Consider the following 19,690-nt stretch of genomic DNA (forward strand, 5'->3'; position numbering starts at 1 on the left):
CCTGCTAGGACACTGCCCTGAGCGGGGGCTGCTGGCCACACAAGCCCAGGGGCTCAGCAGCGCCTGGGCCCAGGGACATGATGTGGGCGGGGATGACAGAGGGGCCTAGTGATTTGCTGTGCTTGTCAGGCCTGCCCTGGGCATGGGCTTATCTGACCAGCCCGGCGGCAGGAAGAGCCAATGCAGGGGCAGTTACCCCTAGGGCCTCAGCGCTAAGATACAGGGCGCCAGCCTCTGGGGCGCCACTGCAAAGACTCCATTTCAGTGGTTTACTGGAGCAGCCCCAGCAGTGAATTGACCCATTGTACATTCCCGTAGCTCTCTCCTGAATGCCTGTGGCACACTGGTGAGCAAGGACCGTGTCATGGCTGTAGTGGCCTTGGCGACTCACTGGTAGTGCATGTCAAACACGGGGTGAAACGGGGTTTTCTCCCAGGCAGGCGGGAAGGCAGCCACCCACCTGTCTCCAGTGTAAATGGAGCATTAGGGACTGGACGTGTTCCTTCCACACAAATCAACAGGAACCCGGCTGCCCCTTGTCACAGGGTCACTGACCTTCGGGCGCCATGTTGGGCCCAAGCATTTTGCCCTCTGTGCAGGTCCTGGCTGGGAGCCTGGCCAGCCATGCTGGACCAGCCTCTTGCAAAGTCTCATTGGTCAATCAGGTTTCAGGCGGCGCAGCGTTTGCGTGTAACCTTGTCTAGCTTTATTCGACACGCGGTAGCACTTAACGCTGTGACAGTTTGTTACTAAACGTGGTTTACGGTCACGATGAGCCATGGGGGTGCACTAATGGAAGGGGGGATACAGGTAGCAGGCTCAGTGTATTGGCTCTTTAAAGCAACGAAAAAAACCTTACTCCCGTGTGAGCGTGTGCAGTGAGGGGGCTGTCCACCGGCGGGAGCTGTTGCTGAGGAATTTGGGCATTGGGGGGTTCACAGTTTAAGGCAGGGTTTAGCTTGGCAGAGCCCTGCAGCGTTTGCTGGACTGCAGCTGAGCAGTAGTAAAACGCTGAGGCTGGTGGGGAGGGGAAGGGTGATGACGGCACGCACAAGGCGAGGCGCCCCAGCAGGGTATCTGCTACTGGCCATGCGCTGCCCCGTGACGCCAAGGGCGCTGGGCTGTGCACAGGGGGCAGCCCGTGGGCGTGAGCAGCAGCACTGCCCATGAGGGCACAGGCTGCTGGGCGCCCCTCTCCGGCACACAAGGGTTATGGGCTAGAGCTGCCCCGCCCCAGTGGCCTCTGCTGCAGACCCAAGAGGAGCACAGGGCCGCAATGGGCCCACTAGCTCTGCGCTGGGCTGGAATGGGCTGCCAGATGCCCCCCCGCACTTACAGCCGCCTCTCCCCACCCCCAATCTGTTACAGTCAGCTGATGCGTGCCAGGCAGGAGGGCACAGCTCACCGGCCCCTCTCAGCCCAACCCAGTGATACGGCCCAGCCCCCACCGGGAGCAAGCAGAGCCAGCCATGGTCCCGCTTGGCTCGACCCTCCCTGGCTGTATGCACTACGGGCCAGAGTTATGCCACAAGGCCCCGGGTTAGCACAAAGACTTTCCAGCCCTGTAGTACAGGGCTAGGCTGCTCTGTGAGCCATGCTGCAAAGCTACGGAGCCATGTGTGGGGAGGGCCTGGCTGGCCCTCCCCGTGCAGCCCTCGATTCAACACCAGAGGGGCAGATGCTTTGTGCAGAGGGGCCCCGGGGTGGAAGTGGCTGGCTAGGGCAGTAGCAGCTGCAGTGGCTGCACAAGTGCCATTCAGACAGTTGCTGAAGCAGTGCATTGGTGGGGGGCACAGCGGGTGAAGTGGTCCAAGCCCCAGAGCCTGGAGTCAGGGGATTACACGGGACACTCAGCTGTCACTACAAAGCGCACACTTCTAGCCTTTGTGGCGCAAAGCTGGAACACGGGACCCGTGAGGGCTGACACCAGAAGCCAAGAAAAGCGCCTCAATGGCTTGTCTGAGCAACATCTCGGGTGTAGTCCCCGCCTCATGTTCTGGGAGGAGCCTACGGTGAGCTTGGTACGCTTGGCACAGGTCACCCCGAATGAGTGTGTGTGTGCGCACAAGTGGCTATTGGGAAAACCCGGCCCAGGAACCGCGTCAGTAACGGAGCCGGGTCACTCAAAGCAGCAGCCCTGGGGCCAGGCCTGGCGCTGGGATGGGCTCTCCGGGTTTGCGCCGTTCTGTCCTCAAAGGCAGCTCTTAACACTGGGGTTTGCCGGCACTGAGGCTGTGATGGGAGCGGAGGCATGGGCGGGAGTGGCGGCTCTGCCGGCAGTGGCAGTCTGGGGACCAAGGGTGCGCACGGCCCTGGGGCCTGGCGGCTCCAGCCTGGCCTGTGCTCCTTGCTTTCTCAGCCGCACATTGACACTGCGAGGAAGGTGAGATGAGCTGGGGTGTGCGCACAGGCCACTCCCTCGGGTCTCCTCTCCCAGCTGCACTCAGATGTGCACGCTGCCCGGCTCCGCGCTCCTCTCCTTCCCTGGTGCCTCCTCAGCAGGGCTGCTGAGCTCCTTGGCGAACGCCGGCTCCTGCGGCACCTTGCGCCGGCGGTGCCTCACGGCCACGCACACCGCTGCCCCGAGGTACACCGCTGCCAGCAGCGTGAAGTAGGCGAAGTACACGTAGAACTGAGGGGGGAGAGAGCACACGACACCAGAGCCCCGGTTAAACCCACAGCCTGCCCCTCCTCTGTCAGCCAGCACTGCCCTGCCTTGCCGGCTGGCACCGAGGGGTTAACGGCAGCTGGGGGCAGAGCTGACCCCCCACCCTGCACTCTCCCCGATAACTGCGGTGTGATGGGGGGGCCTGGAGGAGCGGCATGTGCACAACCTACGGGAACAGGTGTAACTGGGCTGTTCCCCACTGGCTGCAGCTCTCGCTCACCAGCGCTGAGACCGGGAGCTGTGCCGCCCCTGGACACTGGGCCCAGCCCGGGGGCTGCCCTCTGCCAGCAAAGAACAGAGACAGGGACAGCCTGTCAGCCAGCCAAGAGGGCGGGGCCGCCGGGGGGGCCGAAAAGGATCGGGGGGCTGAGGGTCAGTGACCCGGGCAGGTGGGAGCTGCTGGGGGACGGTGGATGGTCCCAGAAGGGAGCTGCAGGCATTTCCGGGGAAGGCTGCAGGCCAGAACCGCAGCAGAGGGAGGCGCCTGGTGGCTTGACAATGCAGGCGGAGGCAAGGAAGCAGCGGATGAGCTTCCTCCTGACAGCCCCATGCAGGGCCGGCCTTACGAGTGGGCGACCGCCCAAGGAGCAGGGCAAGCCTGGGGCGTGTGGGCAATAGGGGGGAGGCAGCGGGGACCAGGGGCAACGGGGGGGATGTGTGGAGGCCAGGGGAGGCAGCAGGGGCCAGGGCACCAATATACAATTGCACCCAGGGCGCCATTTTCCCTAAGGCTGGCCCTGCCCCCCGCTGAAGGGCTGGACGCAGGGGAGCAGGGAGTGGCCTGAGGGCAGTGAGCGATGCTTTACTGGCAAGGACGAGAGGCTAGGGGGCAACCCCCGTCTTTGACCGCCGAGGCCTTGGCTCCTGCTGGGAAGAGCAGCGTTGCGCTCCAGCCGACGGCTGGGGTGGGTGTCCTGCCAGAAGGACACAAGAGGAGCCCAGGTGCGGCAGAAGATGCTGGCGTGTGATATGTGGGGGTGTCATGTCATGGGATTTTAAGGACTACGTACACGGGACTGATAACTAGACCATTTGGGGAGTTGTGTTTTGGAAAATTTGCACAAGGTTTTTGTAACACCCCAGCCCCAAGGAGGGGTTCTACCAAGGCAAGAGAGTCCTGAGAAGGAAACTGAGGCAGGCACACTAGTCATGCCATGGCCTGTCACAAGAGGGCGCTCCAGCTGTGCAGTGGCTCTATGACAGGGACACTGTTAAAGTGGCCCAAACAACCTTAACTTTGCCCCTGTCCAGCCACCAACCTCCCAACAGCCCCCTACTTGGAGGGTGCTATATTTTCCCAGCAGCCATTTCCCCAGTGAGTTGCTCCTAGGCACGTGTTCACTTCCCAGGGCTTGGGGAACCTGGCAGCCTTCAGGCTCAGCTCCCATGTGGGAACGTGAGCAGCAGAGAGGCACAGACCTGGCTCCACGGGCAAAGCATGAGCCTCTCCCCGTCCGAGCCAGCCAGGGCGCTGGGGCCGCTGCACACTGGGCTCGGGGCAGTTTCCAAGGCGTTGCTGGGGCTCTAGGGGTTTTTACAAATGGGGCATGCGGTGAGGTTAACCTCAGACACAGCTGACTCAACCACTCCCCAAATGCCGCTGTGCGTACGCCAGCCCTGAATGCACCCTCGGGCGGGGGGCAGCTGAGGTTGTAGCAGGTGCTTCCCTAACAATGGGGAAGGGGCAGGGAGGAAGCCAGACTAGGGGCCCACACGCTGTCAGGAGCTAACTTGCCCTGCCTGCCCCAGGGGCTACACAGCCCACTAGTCACACCCCTGCCCTGCCCGCCCAGGGGCTACACAGCCCACTAGTCACACCCCTGCCCTGCCCTGCCCGCCCAGGGGCTACACAGCAACACAGCCCACTAGTCACACCCCTGCCCTGCCCTGCCCGCCCAGGGGCTACACAGCAACACAGCCCACTAGTCACACCCCTGCCCTGCCCTGCCCGCCCAGGGGCTACACAGCAACACAGCCCACTAGTCACACCCCTGCCCTGCCCGCCCAGGGGCTACACAGCAACACAGCCCACTAGTCACACCCCTGCCCTGCCCGCCCAGGGGCAACACAGCTACACAGCCCACTACTCACACCCCTGCCCTGCCCTGCCCGCCCAGGGGCTACACAGCAACACAGCCCACTAGTCACACCCCTGCCCTGCCCGCCCAGGGGCTACACAGCAACACAGCCCACTAGTCACACCCCTGCCCTGCCCTGCCCGCCCAGGGGCTACGTTCATGGCTGCTGGCGGTTTCCCTTATCCCGCCCAGACTGCCCTTCCACAGGCTTCTCGGCCTGGGCCAATCCGACCCACTCGGCCTCCCCACTGGCAGCCCAGGGGAAGCTGCGCAGCCCCCTTACCTGTGGATGCACCGAAAGGCCCAGGCCCCGCTTGTCTGATATGATCATGGTTATGATGGTCTTCAGGACGGTGGCGAAGAAGGTGTTGACGCCAAACACCAGGGCACAGAGCTCTTTGGAGAGGGAGGTGGCAATCTGGAAACTGCCAGCAAAGCGAGAAGAAAGAAGTCACTCAGCGTCTGCATCTGGCTGACAGCGAACGTACAGCCAGCGCCACTAGCGCCCTGCCTGAACCCGCTGACCCCGGCCCGGCCGAGGGGCTCCGTCCCCATGTGCATGGAACACGTCCGGCTGCCTGTGCTCTGACAGCCGCTGCCCTGCGGCTGAGCTGCAAGCTGGCTGGCTGTTCTCCCAGCCGAGCTGTGGGTTACAGAGCGGGGTAGCGGTGCCTGGCTAGGGCCTGGGCGGCCCGTTGGGATCTCTATGAGAGGCACAGGGTGGAATTACCAAACGCCTGGTTACAGGAGCGCTGAAGGGGCCCTGGGTCTGAGAGGATGCGCTCACTCGGCACCTCCCAAAATCCCACCCCCAGGCCCTGAGGAACTACGCCACCCACAGAGCCTGGCATGCCCACCTCCTGCCTTCGGCTGGCAGAGCCCAGCACTGCGTCTGACTGTGCAGTGCCTGTGGCCCAGTGTCACCAGGGGGCTTCTCTCTGCTGGCTCAGCCTTCGGGGCGGCAGACCTGCCCCCGCCACACCAGGGCAGTTTGAGCCCAACTAAGCCCTAGAGGCTGGGCTTAGGGGTGCTGCAGGCCTGGGGCTCCTGCAGGCTCCGGTTCCAGTGTGCGTTGGGCTGAAGGGAGCGGTGCTGCTGTGCCCACACCTGTAAGGGGCTGGAGAAGGCAGATGCCATGCGAGCTGCCTCTGCGGCACTGCCAGCACAGCAGTGACCTGCACCAGCCTCAGGCCTGGACCGGCCAGGGGGCTGGGATGGACATCACTGGAAACGGTCCCACCTACAACTCAGACAAACCCCATGCCACCCAGCCCCACTAGGCACTGCGCCGACATGGAGCGCGAGGGGCAGCAGGCCGCTGGATGTGCGCTGAGGTGCCCCACTGGAAAGCCCCGGCTGCACTGGCCCTGTCTCCCTGGTCGCCAATCCTTCACTGCAGCACACGTTCTCTGCACTCTGACACCAGCTCACCCGCTGGGGGAGTGGCTGAGCCGGCGTCCAGCTGCAGCCAGGACTATGCACCGTGTCCGTAGCCCTAGTGGGGGACCCAGCAGAGCGAGACACCCCAACTCACATGGCTATGGGGACCAGGAACTGGTAGGAGCCCCGGAACAGGATGTAGGCCCCGTAGCAGAGCCAGATGTTGCTGGTGGTGCTCATCAGCAAAAGCAGCCCAGCCTGGAATGCTGTCACGGCGCCAATCACCAGCTCCGACCACAGCGCCCAGCGGATCTTCACGTAGCCTGCGGCGAAGGCAGTGATGGCACCTGGGGAGACAAGGCGTCAGTGACTAACAGCTGCCCGCAGGGTAGGGCCCATGCCTGCGGCAGGAGCCTGCCTGGTTGCCCTTGGCGACAGGAAGTAATCCAGGGCCACACGGAGATGGCAGCACCCAAGGAACAGATGCGTGCAGCTGGGCCTCTGTAAGCTCACCACTCACACCCCCATCTGCCCCAGCGAATGAGCACCAGTCCCAGGGCATTCACAGTCACTCTGCCATGGCACTGCCTGTTCCATGGGACACACCCATTTGGCAGGCACCAGCACTCCTGTGAGTGGGGCGCTGTGGGGAGTCTGGGGGCCGTGCTGAGGCACCTGCGGCCTGCCATGCAGCCATCTGTCACCTCCCTTCAGCCAGCCTACGAGCCCCTCAATGCCAAACGGCAGGGGATTCACTTCTCTGCCAGCAACTCCTCCAGGCCTGACAAACTCACTGCACCCAACACACTGCTCTCCTAAGGCAGATCCCCAAAGTATGCTGTGAGGGCTCAAACGAAAGTGCTGGCACACCGCTCGCTAAGGCCATTGTGAAATGCAGGTACTGACACTAGTAAAGGAAGCGTGTATATGTGCTGAAATCATGTTTTAAAGTCTGTACCAAGGCCAAGTGGACAACCCGGGCTTCTGCCAGACACAAGCATGGACAGCAACGATGCCAGCACCACTGCCATGTGACGTCAACAGGCTGACATGAAAGCAAGGGGGAGCTCACCCGAGGACAAGCAATGGGGAAGAGGGGCTGCCCTTCAGAAGGGGCATTTCCAAGGGTTACCGGCCTGTCAGAGGGCGGGAAAAGGACCCCTGGCTCATCCGGCACTGAGGATACCAGCAGGCCATGTGGGCTCGTGCTGCGGGGCAGTTGCTCGGGGTGAGAAGTTGCTGCAGACAAGGAGTTTAGCCTGACAGAGTGAAGTTTAGACTCTAAGAAGCGTGTTATCCCCTTTGTTTTACACATAACCTGGTGTCCTTACCACCGTTACTCTTAATCTTCATAAATAAACTTGTGGGTGTTGTCACTCTGACGAGATCTGTGCTGGGTTGTTCTGAAGGCCTGACCCTGAGCTGTGCGCACACCGGCTCTTCGGGGCATGGCAGCGCCAGGGGCTGGATGCTGCAGGGAGCGTGTCAAGGACGCGGGGTTTGCTGTGTTTGTCACCAGCCTGCACAGAGGGGGTGAGGCTGCAGAGACCTGGCAGTCAGTGCTTGTCTGTGGCCACGGGCTGGAGGTTTCAGGGAGCAGAGCTACACAGGCACAGACAAGACCACTTCCTGCTCAGGGCAGGGGTGGTGAGGTCTCTCACAACCCGGGGCACCCTCGGGAGCACCACACAGCCCCCTCAGCCCCCTGCAGAGCCCAGATGGGTCCTATGGGGTGCAAGGCCCAAGTATCATGAGGGTAACAGGTGTGAGCTATTGCAAGCCCAGGAGTTTGAACTCAGAGAGAGTCCCTGGGAGGATGGTCAGTGGCTAGGGATGCTCCCTGGCTAAGTGCTTTCCCAACCTGCTGCTGCATGCACAGGCCCAACTTTACCTCTGCACCCTCCAGAACCAACTGCGATACAGCCCCAGAGCTCTGGCTACCGCTGGAGCTGCGGGACTGACTCAGGGCATGCCCCACTTCCCGCTCACTACAGGCTGCTAAGCCATGCATTCTTCAGCTGAGTGCAACAGGGCAGACAGCTTCCGTGCTGCAAAATTCAACAGTGACAATGGAGGCTAAGCTCTCCAGCCTGGGGGCAGGCCCAGTGCAGGCAGATGCTCCGTGTGCTCCTGCACTCAGCCCATGGCTACATGGCAAAGCTGCACCCATGTAACAACAGGGGAGACGGCAAACTCGTTTAGTTAAATGGGAGTAAACCCTTTGTGTGGACACTGATTTGGGGTTAAACCAATTTGGGGCCTAGTTTACGTCAATGAGGGACAGATTTAAATGACTCTTAAACCCAAATTGGAGCATCTACACGGGTTGGCATCTCATTCGCTAAGCCATCTGACACTCCCTGTGCAGTTAAACTAGTGCAGCTTTGTGCTGCAGAGAAGACCTTTGCCCGGCTGGAACTCCTAGACCCTGGCCGCTCCCATTCCAGCAGGGGCCTGCTTGCACAGAAATGCGCCGTGCTGGGCCACGCATTGCAGCGGCTTTGCAAGGGAGGCAGACTGCGAGCGGCGACTCGCATCCAGCTGGGAGCTAATCCCCTGTGCGGAGCAGCTTTTGTTTCAGAAAAGCCCAGCGAGGTCACATGCGGCGCATTCCTGGGGAATTAGTGCCTGGCTCAGGACAAGCCAAGTGTGGGGCTCATGCCTTGTAATCCCCTCGGCCTCCAGAGCCCTTCCCTGTCTTCCTGCTGGGTAGCGCTACACAAGCCCACGGAGCACAGGGGAGCAAGGGGGGACCCCCGGAGGCAGACAGGGCCGTGTACCGAGCAGCGTTGAGGCGGCGTCCACCCCACCGTTGTAGACCTTGCGGTTGTCCGTGGTAGGGTAAATCTCATTCCACAGGAGCTGCACGTAATAGAGCATGAGATAGTAGCCGGCGGAGTTGAAGATCCACCAGAGGGACCAGAGCCGCAGCTGGGGCAGCTTGGCGATAGTGCCGAGCTCCCTCAGCATACGGAAGAGGGCCGAGCTGCGCCAGGGGGAGGGCGCGGGGGGCACTGGCTTGCCCTCGACGGGGTGCATCCTGTCCAGCTCTGAGGGGGGTGGGCCACCACTCTTGTTGAAGAAGAGGCTTCGCTTGGGCTGCTCCAGGAAGAGCGTCAGGACAAGCCCAAAGAGCATGAACCCCAGCGAAACGTAGTTGAGCGTCATGAAGGGCACCCCGCCCACGGTGACGCAGAGCTGCCCCAGCACCGAGCTGGTGAAGACCCCCATCAGCACGGCCGAGCGGGAGTAGCTGGCCATGCGCTGGTAGTGCGAGGGGGTGACCAGGGAGAAGATGTAGGAGGAGTAGGCCACGCGGGCCGCCATGGTGATGCCGTAGAAGAACTCCATGAACTGCATGGCCAGGAGAGTGGTGCCGAAGATCAGCAGCAGCCAGATGGAGATGTGGCTCAGGCTCTGCAGCACCAGCACCGGCTTGTAGCGCAGGTAATCCGTCAGCAGGAAGATGGGCACCAGGACGGCCATGTAGGAGTAGGACAGGACGGGAGTGATCTCGTTGGTCACCTGCAAGACACAGCAAACCAGTGGGAGCAGGAAATGGGCAAGCGCTGAGCCTCACGGCGCCACCCAAAGGCTGCAGAGCCAGGGACACTAGGATGTGGGGCAGGCCGGTGCCAGCAATGCCTTCTGACTGGGGTGCTCAGCAGCTGCTGGGACCAGGCAGCCCAAGGTGCCTGGATACGGATCCTGGCACCTCGCTTTAGCCACCCATCACAACTTTGCTCTGTCCTTTTCCCAGCATTGCTCAGCTCAGTGGTCCCCAAACTCTGGGGGGTGCAGAGAAACATCCGGGGGGCCTGGTGGGGCCCGGGCCAGCCCCCACAAAGGGACGGGGAGGGAGCACCACTCAGCCCCACTCTGCCCCCAGCTCTGCTCCTGGCCCTCAGCCCCAGCCACGGCCCTGCTCCCCACAGTGACTCGGCCACGGGCCCCTGCTTTCAGCTCCCCTCCGGGCCCGGGGTGGGGGCGCAGACACGGTCTATTACTGGGGGGGGGGGCACAAGAGGAGAAGTTTGGGCGTCGCTGCTCTAGTGACAGGACTGCACCAGCTGAGCCGTGGAAGCCAGTCTGCTCTGGAGCCCTGATGGCCAGGCACTTCAGCCACTGTCGGAGTCAGAAACACCCCCCATTCCTCATCACCCAGCCGGGGCTTCCGGCATAGCAGCCAAGAACTCTGCCAGGCGAGGGCCTGGGTGCAGGGGAATCTGGACGCACAGGGGCTTGTTGGGGGGTTCTGGGTGCAATGGTAATGGGACTCTGCAGGAGGGTCCAGGTGAAGGTGATTGGGGCTCAGCAGGGGGAGAGTCTGGGTGTGTGGGGGGGATAGAGGAGCTGGGTGTTGGGGGTGTCCAGATGCTGGGGAAGTGGGGCTCATCGCGGGGGGGGTCTGAGTGCAGGGGGGGTGAGGCTCAGCAGGAGGGTCTGGGTATGAGGGGGTTTGGATGCACAGGGGTTGGGCAGATGGTGGAGCAGCTCCCTGTACAGGGATCCCGCCCCCTGCAGTTGAGGAGCGATAGCTGCAGGAAGCAGGGGGTTGGGGGTGGGGAGTTTGCAGAGCTTCCTGCTCCTGTAGCCAGCGAGAAATCTGGGGGTGGGTCTGATCTGGCCCCGGTTGCTGTGCAAGAGAAAAGGAAGTCCTGTCCTCCCCAGCCCAGCCCAGCCAGGACAAGCAGCTGAGCCCATCTCAGGGGAGGAGCCACCAGCCAGGTCTTCCCCCATCCCACCTCCTCCCCAGAGTGATTTACCTCTCTGCCGGCTTCCCTGGGCACCCAAAACACACTGCTGGGGAGGGTCGCATGACCACTCTAGGGGCTTCCCTTTGCTTCCCCGTTAGAAAGTTGGCAGGGGATATAAATTCTGCACATGCACAGCGGCGCAGAATTCCCCCAGGAGTATAGACTCCATGAATGCTCCCACAGCCACTCATGAATCACGCAGAGAAAGAAACCAACCAGACTGCCCCAGCTCCCAGCCTTGTACCCCAGGAATGTACCATCTTATTAATTGGTTCACCACCTCATCAATGGAGAGTGGATATACCCCAGCCTCTATAAACCTGAACAGATTTACCAAGCACTTCAGGCAAACTCACTGGTAAAGATCAACAGTAAAACAAGTTTATTGACTATACAAGATAGATTTTAAGTGATAGGCAAAAAGGTCAGAGTGGTTACCAAAAGAAAAGAAACGATAAGCACGCAGCCTAAACTCTCACCCTATTAGACTGGGCACTAGCTAGACTAAGCAGTTTTTCTCACCCTGCTGGATACTGCAGTTCATAGTACACAGGTATCACCCTTGAAAGCTGGGCCAGTCCCCTCTGTTGGAGTCTTCAGTGTTCTCAGTATCCTTGTTGCTAGCTGCAGTGTAGGTGGGGGAAGGAGAAAGGGACCCCATGCTTGGCCTACGTTCTGTTTTATACCCTTAGTCCACATGCTTGGAGAACACAAGTCCAGGCATGTCTGGGGGGGCGTTGCTGAGTCCCCAGGCAAGGTTGAGCAATTCCCCTCGTGTGGCCTTATGCAGGCGTCTCATTGATTTGTAGCTCCCTTACTGGACAATGGCTGTTGATTGTTGTTTGGCACCTGCCCGGACATTCGTTACTTTTCTCGCTGTTGTCTCTGGGGAGATAATACCTGGCCGATTCCCCAACTTCCAGCCTGTTTTACTGACAACCATACGACACAATCACATAACTTCATATGCACTAATAGACAGAACAGTGACTTTTAGCAGCTCATAACCTTTCCCCTGAAGTCTTACAAGGCAGGCTTTATATGCAAGATCACAATTATACAGAAATAGAGATATGGGGGTTACAGGGTGCTCCCCCGAGCTAGAGAGTGTCACAGGAGCCTGTTGTCCCATAGCCAGCTGATGCTGCGCTTTGCCATAGAAGCATCTCCACTCCCTACCCAGGGCACATCCAAAGGGGGGATGATTCAGGCCCTGCTCCCTGCCAAACAGGCCCCAGTTCAGGTGGCGAGTGGGCAGGATGGCCTGTGATCAGCCTGGAGCTGCAGCCCTACCCCCCCCCAGGCAGACATATTCACAAGCCTCTTTCAGTCAATACAAGTACATGATGCAGTGGGAGCTGGGGAGGGCTTAGGCTGCACTTCTGGATGACCTTGCACCCAGGAACACCCCTCTACAGATCAGGTTACTGAGTGTGGTGGGGTCCCTTTCAAATGGCGACCACTGGCCAGCACCGAGCAGCGCGGGGGGGAGCAGCAGGTTTATTCCAACACAGCCTGTCTGTGAAAGCCAGGGGCAAACACTGGCTCTCAGAGGTTCTGTTGGAGCCAGCGGGAAAATGTGTGACGCATGCAAAACCATGTCCTTTTGTACGGGGAGATCTTGGTGGACTAGCAAAATGCTGGGATCACTACCATTAACTGGAATATTGGTTAGCATCCTTATTGCCAAAAGCAGCTAAATCAGTAGATTTTAGCAGGCCTCTGCAACAGCCTTAGCACAGCTGAGCAAGCATCTGAGGGTGGGGGGGGCGGGGACACTGTCCTTCCTGGTAAGAGCTCTGGTGAAATTGCTGAGGTACGTGTTTTAGAAAAACAGGAACATTATCTATATCTGCCCCCTGGGATGTGCTTGTCAGGGCCCTCAAGACATGCGGACTCTGCAGAAACACGTCTAACTAATGGTTTGAGAAAACTTCATTTAAACTTTGAAACTGTTTAACAAGGTTTTTTATTGACATGTTGTTACGCTAAGCCAAACAAACAAGGAGAGGAAGTATGGGGTCGGTGGACTCCTCAGGAGCACATCGTGGGCACTTCCGCAGGATCCCCAACGACAGGCGAAAGACTGGCCAATCGGCCGGCTGCCCTTATACCACTAGGAGCCAGCTCCAGACTTCGGTGATTATTGATTTTGGGGGTGTTTTACTAACCTGTTGCAGACGTGTGCAAGTGCTTGTGACTAAATGAAGTGAAAGCGCTCCGGTACTGTGCCGTTGTGCCAGCCATCTATCGGTCGGACGGCCGTGTCTCCAGCGAGTTATTTCCTGCACCGCCTCACCAAGAATAACAGTAACCAAGAGCTTTGGGTTCTTAGAATCACGGTAACAGTTTGGGCCCTACACACAGCAGCATGCCGCTCACAGCAGCCTCATTATTGAGGCCAAGCCTCTTAATAAAATCCTGGGTCCCTTATCTCAGTGAATTCAACGGCCTGCTTTGTGCTAAGCCCCAGGCTGACGCCTTTGCCTGGAACTCAGCATTCCTGTGCATGAAAATCATCAGCGTGGCGCTCCCAGCCTGGCCCCCGCACAGGCATGCTAGCACAGAGCCTAAGTCCTCTCCCATGCAAAGCCCACGTTCCTGCCGGCGGTGCAGAGAGCTCCACAGCACGGGAATGCCTGGCACCCCCCATTGCTTCCCAGCTCCTCTGCAGGTCAGAGACTGCCTCAGAGCAAGGACCGCCGTGCCAGAGCCCGGTGTGTACACACAGCACTGGCCGTGGGGGAGGCCGGGGCTGGTGAGATGGGGGGGGAAGGGCTCACAGCACCGTACGTGTCCACCAGGCCACCCTACTGAAGGAGTGACTGCCAGGCCTGTGTGTGACAGAGCCCGTTTCTGCTGCTGGCACTGGTGTGTGCGCAGGGAGCTCAGTGCTGGGCTGACAGCCCGGGACACAGTGCTGCGCCGACGGGGCTAAGCTCTGCGACTCTGAGGCTTGCCAGGGGAACGTGAAGAGTTGCCATTGGTATTTTAAGCAGTGTAAAGTCTCCCCCTCTCCCAGAGGCCAGGAGGGAGCTGGGTGGCCTGCTCCAACGCTGGAGAGATGGGCTGACAGCTGGGAGAGGGAGAGCGAGGCAGCCTGCAGAGGCAGTCCAGAGAGGCGGAAGCACCCTAGTGCAGAGGGGAAGCGCGGGCCAGGTGCACAGCAGCTGCCATTCTGCTCTCAGGGCTGAGGCTTCCTGGCCCATGTGAAGATCTCTATTAGCTGCAAACAGACTCTGCACGTGCCCACACACACACACTCTTCAGCCACCCCTTTGTCTCCCCTCATCTTCGTAGCGGCGGCAGCAGATTCTAGGGGAAGGCCATGGGGCTCGTTGGTTCGGGTTTGCATTCGGACGCAGTGGCCTCGCTGCCTGATCTCCCTGCACAACTCCACAAGGTGCACTGGCTTCTGGGTAATCACCAGCAAAGAGGAGGAGCGCAGCAGAGCCAGGACCCAGGGCAGCGGCGGGAGGGCAGGCAAGCTTCAACTCCAGAGCTTAGAGAGAAAGGCAAAGGGTTCCCCTAACCGGCACAGACTCAGAAAAAGGGCCGAGAACGGGGCCTCGCCAGCTCTGCCAGTGCCCGTGTTAGCACAGGTCCCTCAGCTTCCTGCCCGGGCCCAAACCCCGCAGTAACACGGATGTGTGCACGGGGAGGGACCTTTGGAAAATCTGCCCTCTGTGTCTCGGTATCTCAATGCCCCCCTATAAAACAGAGCCCCCCCTCCCTGCATGCATGTACGTACAACTCCTAGCACAACACGGCCTGCTCTCCTTCAGGCCTCAGGCAGTGCTCTAGCACAATAAACAATAGAGGGGGCTCTGGCTAGTGTGCTCATCCAGCCATTCCCAAGCTGCTTGCCTAGGCCAGTAACTGAGCAGCCAGCGTGGGGCTGGCATGGAGAAGCCTGGCCTGGAGGAAGGCAGAGAACAGAAGTGAGTGTGACTTTACCAGGACAGTGAAGACTCCAGCCACGGGTGCTCTCCAGCCAAGCTGCTCCAGCTCCACCCTGTCTCTCATTGCAGCAGAGGGCTGGGCGTTACCCATCCAGTGAGAGCCCAAAGAGGCCCAGCGGCTGCATGCTGGGATACTCCCCAGAGAAGAACCTTACTACCAGTGGCAAAAGCCTTGTGGATGGGGGGGAAGTGGTAGATGTGGTATATCTTGACTTTAGAAAGGCTTCCGATACGGTCTTGCATGACCTTCTCATAAACAAACTAGGGAAATGCAACCTAGATGGAGCTACAATAAGGTGGGTGCATAACTGGCTGGAAAACCATTCCCAGAGAGCAGTTATCAGTGACTCACAGTCATGCTGGAAGGGCATAACAAGTGGGGTCCCACAGGGATCAGTTCTGGGTCCGGTTCTGTTCAATATTTTCATCACTGATTTGGATAATGGCATAGAGAGCACACTTATAAAGTTTGTGGATGATACCAAGCTGGGAGGGGTTGCAAGTGTTTTGGAGGATAGGATTAAAATTCAAAATGATCTGAAGAAATAGGCTGAAGAAAACAGGATGAAATTCAGTAAGGACAAATGCAAAGTACTTCATTTAGGAAGGAACAATCAGTTGCACATATACAAACTGGGAACTGACTGCCTAGGAAGGAGCACTGCGGAAAGGGATCCGGGGGTCACAGTGAATCACAACCTAAGCATGAGTCAGCAGTGTAACAATGTTGCCAAAAGAGGAACATCCTTGTGGGATGTTAGCAGGAGTGTTGTAAGCAAGACACAAGTAGTAATTTTTCCGCTCTACGCCGTGCTGATTAGGCCTCAAGCGGAGTACAGTAACTCCTCGCTCAACGCTGTCGTTCTGTTCCTGAAAAACGCGACTTTAAGTGAACCAATGTTAAGTGAATCCAATTTCCCCATAAGAATTAATGTAAATAAGGGGGAAATAGGTTCCAGGAAAAAAAATTTTCACCAGCCAAAAAACTATATATTATATTACTATACACACAGTATACATTTTAAACAAACACTTTAATCCTGTTCACAGCTGATGATGATTGTGGAGCTTGGCTGAGGTGGTGAAGTCAGAGGGTGGAAGAGGGAGGGATATTTCCCAGGGAATGCCTTGCGGCTAAATGATGAACTAGCGCTCGGCTGAGCCCTCAAGGATTAACACATTGTTGTTAATGTAGCCTCTTATCGAGGCAGCATGAACACGAGGGGAGACAGCATAGCAGACAGAGACAGACATACACCTTGTGTGTAGGGGAGAGAGAGAGAGAGATGCACACTGCCCCTTTAAGTAAGCTGACCCACTCTTAAGTGCGTTGTCTTTTTAAGTGGATCAGGAAGTTGAGACAGCAGCTGCTGCCCCAGGCTCTCTGTGTCTCTCCTTCAGTGTCCCCTCCTTGCTCTATATGGAGAAAGAGTAAGCGGGGTGCAGGAGCAGGGACACACCCTGACATTAGCCCCCTGAACAGCAAGCAGGAGGCTCCTGGGAGCAGCTCCAAGGCAGAGGGCGGGAGCAGCACATGGCAGTGGTGGGGAGGGACAGCTGAACTGCCCGGCAATTGATAGCCGGCTGGGCGGCTGCAGCACAGAGAACTTAGGGGAGCAGGGAGCTGATAAGGGGAGCTGATGGGGGGCTGCCGGTCCACCCTGGTTCCAAGCCCCCACCAGCCAGCTGCAACGGGCTGCTCTTCCTGCAAGCAGTGGACAAAGCAGGCAGCTGCCAAACGACATTAGAAGGAGCATCACACAACTTTAAACGAGCATGTTCCCTAATTGATCAGCAATGTAACAATGAAACAACATTAACCAGGACGACTTTAAGTGAGGAGTTACTGTATTGTGTCCAGCTCTGGATGCCACTTTTCAGGAAAGATGTGGACAAATTGGAGAAAGTCCAGAGAAGAGCAACAAAAATGATTAAAGGTCTAGAAAACATGAGCTATGAGGGAAGATTGAAAAACTGGGTTTGTTTAGTCTGGAAAGAGAAGACTGAGGCCTGGTCTACACTACGGGGGGGGGGAGGGTCGAACTAAGGTACGCGACTTCAGCTACGCGAATAGCGTAGCTGAAATCGAACTACCTTAGTTTGACTGACTTACCCGTCCAGACGCGGCGGGGTCGAACTCCGCGGCTCCAAGGTCGACTCCGCCACCGCCGTTCGCGGTGGTGGAGTTCCGGAGTCGACCGGAGCGCGTGGGACTTGATTAGACGCGATAGTTCGAACTCCGAGAAGTCGAACTCACCGCGTCGACCCGCGCAGTAAGTATGGACCTGCCCTGAGAAGGGACATGATAACAGTTGTCAAGTACATAAAAGATTGTTACAAGGAGGAGGGAGAAGAATTATTGTTCTTAACCTCTGAGGACAGGACAGGAAGCAATGGGCTTAAATTACAGCAAGGGAGGTTTAGGTTGGACATTAGAAAAAAATTCCTAACTGTCAGGGTGGTTAAGCACTGGAACAAATTGCCTAGGGACGTTGTTGAATCTCCATCATTGGGGATTTTTAAGAGCAGGTTGGACAAACACCTGTCAGGGATGGTCTGATTAAACTTGCTCCTGCCATGAGCGCAGGGGACTGGATTAGATGACTTCTCGATGTCCCTTCCACTCCTACGACTCTACGATTCTATGACTGCAGCCCCACAAAGCTCCAGTCATTTAGAAAACCACTTTGGACACCTCACAGGGACGCCAGCAGCCACCGTCCCAGCAAGTCAGTGCAGGCACAAGAGGACGCAGCCCTCTAGTCACCAGAGTGGAGAGTTGCTGGACAGCGTTACCAACGAGAGTGCCCAGAGGTCATCTCCCCTCCCGACTACCACCAGCAGGAAGGTGCAGGCAGCAGGGTAAGGGAGACTCCCTGTCCTCAGAAAGACTGGATGCCCCTGTCCTGCTTCCCCACACTTCTGAGCAGTCATGGCCTGATAACTGTGCAGAGTCCCCAGCCGAGCCACTCCCTGCCCTCTGAGCAGGCCCTGCCCAGGATGGGGAGTGAGCCAGAGAGAGCAGCAATCCAGTGCTCAGCCCACGAGGCCAACAGCACAGCCCCCTTGCCTCCCATCCCTAGTCCTGCCCCTCGTGCTGCCATGAGTGGATCCTGCAAAGCACTTTGGGCTGTGGCTCATACGGAAGACGCTATCCAAACTAACAGTGTATCCATCGATTTTCAGGCAGCCGAGACCAGTAGATCAGCTCGGCTGGACTCCTGTAGTCACCAGCATTACACCTACCCCGCAGTACTGTTAGTGTAATCCCTGAGAGCTACGGCAAACGCACTGACCAGCAGGGCAGCGTTCGCCAGCCCTATGGCCAGTGCATCAATCAGACAGGAGTGAGAGGCCTGCTTCTACGGAGCTCTGCTGGTGCCCTCTCTGGCGAGGCTCTGCACATGCATTGGGTACAGAAAGGTTAACTAAAACAGGCACATTTTAAAAGCCCTTTGTAAACATGTTTCTTTCTGTATAAGCTCCTTGTTTTTCCTCCTCCCTCAGCACATACCCAAACTGCTCACACAGGAAGCCACAGCTGATGGCTCTGACATTTGACCCCTTGGGAAGCGAGGCAGAAAGGAGGTCATGCTGCGTGAGAAGAGTACAGAGCTGGTCCATGCTGTGTTCTGCACCAGCCCTCAACACACTGTAACCCCCATGGCAGACCGCATTTGGCCAGGTGCACTCCAGCCGAGGCTTTCCAGAGGAGCACAAACTGCTCCTTGTTATGGCCATTAATTGGGTTAAAACCTAAGCCACCAGGAAAGCAGGGCTGGGTTCGTTTATAGTGTGATAATTATACAGTCCAGATGATCGCATGGGTCTGTAGGTGCTGCAAACCAAATAGAACGGTTCAAATCTGGCCTTTGTCCAAAGGAAGATATTTTTGCAAAATCATTTTTTAAATTGTTTTTCCAAAAATTTGTTCAGCTTCAACCCCACAATGTTGCCAGCTTGGGCACCATAAGGGTGGTGGGGGTTGTTTAGATTTCCATGATTGGGGGGTTGTGTTGACAATCTGGATTTTCCAGTTTAGTCACATGGGGGGGGGGGCGGTTCAATATTGAAAATCTCCACTTTTCCAAAATTCCGATTTCACAAACATTTCCTCCAAAAGCACGATGTTTCCAGCACAGGAATGAGTCCGCCGGCACATTCCCAAGCCCAGCACAATTCGAAACACTGCCGGATTTGGGGAAATCCTTTTCTGGGTTTCTCAACTGGCTGCAGTATCTCTTCCAGGGTGTTCTGCGCAACCCCCCTAACCCAGGAATCCTCCAGTGCAAAGCCGGGCCCCTGAGAGGGAAGGAACAGGCTGCAGAGAGGCCTTCTGGCCTCTAAGTGCCTCTTCTACTCGGCGGTTTAGCCACGGTGGCATTTTTTTTGATCCTCTTACTGTTCTGGGTTTTTTTATTTGTGGTGTACATTTAGTGTGAGCCTCTAGTATGGTGTTTTTAAACAGTCTCCGTGCTGTTTGCTGGCATTTCACTCCATTTAACTAGCCTCCTCGTGTCTGTGCGGTTCCCCTTTTTGAGGTTAAATGCTCCTGCGGTGGGTTTCTTTGGCATTTTCCCCCCTCCAGCGTGGGGGCTGCACAGTGAGAGCACACACCGTGCACTGCCCTAAGCAGAGAATGTGTCCACGGGCCGGCGCTGCGGTACCGCCCCTCGCCAACGCCCCCCGGCTCTGCTGCATGTGCCCCGTCAGCCAGCAGGGGTTTGGTCTCTAGTGTCACAAAAGGGGGATAAAAGGACTCTCCTTATCTGTGTGAGGGGGGCCGTTCCCAGCATTCAGCCAGTATTCACAGGGGCGCCGGACGGCATCTGGCCCCTCGGCAGC

The 19,690-nt window shown here is 58.0% G+C and overlaps 1 protein-coding gene across 1 annotated transcript in view; it reads right to left on the reverse strand.

Annotated features, from left to right (window-relative positions):
* Positions 1-683: 683 nt before the first annotated feature.
* Positions 684-19,690, reverse strand: part of SLC19A1 (solute carrier family 19 member 1) — a 34,999-nt gene continuing 15,992 nt past the window's right edge. The window contains exons 3-6 of the mRNA XM_045032090.1: positions 8,907-9,651; positions 6,281-6,473; positions 5,030-5,171; positions 684-2,632 (exon numbers count right to left, since the gene is read on the reverse strand). Coding sequence (XP_044888025.1) covers positions 2,444-2,632; positions 5,030-5,171; positions 6,281-6,473; positions 8,907-9,651 — 1,269 coding nt within the window. The 3' untranslated portion in view covers positions 684-2,443. The remainder of the gene's footprint in view (positions 2,633-5,029; positions 5,172-6,280; positions 6,474-8,906; positions 9,652-19,690) is intronic.

This window comes from Mauremys mutica, chromosome 10, assembly GCF_020497125.1.
Source record: "Mauremys mutica isolate MM-2020 ecotype Southern chromosome 10, ASM2049712v1, whole genome shotgun sequence".
Lineage (NCBI taxonomy): Eukaryota > Metazoa > Chordata > Testudines > Geoemydidae > Mauremys > Mauremys mutica.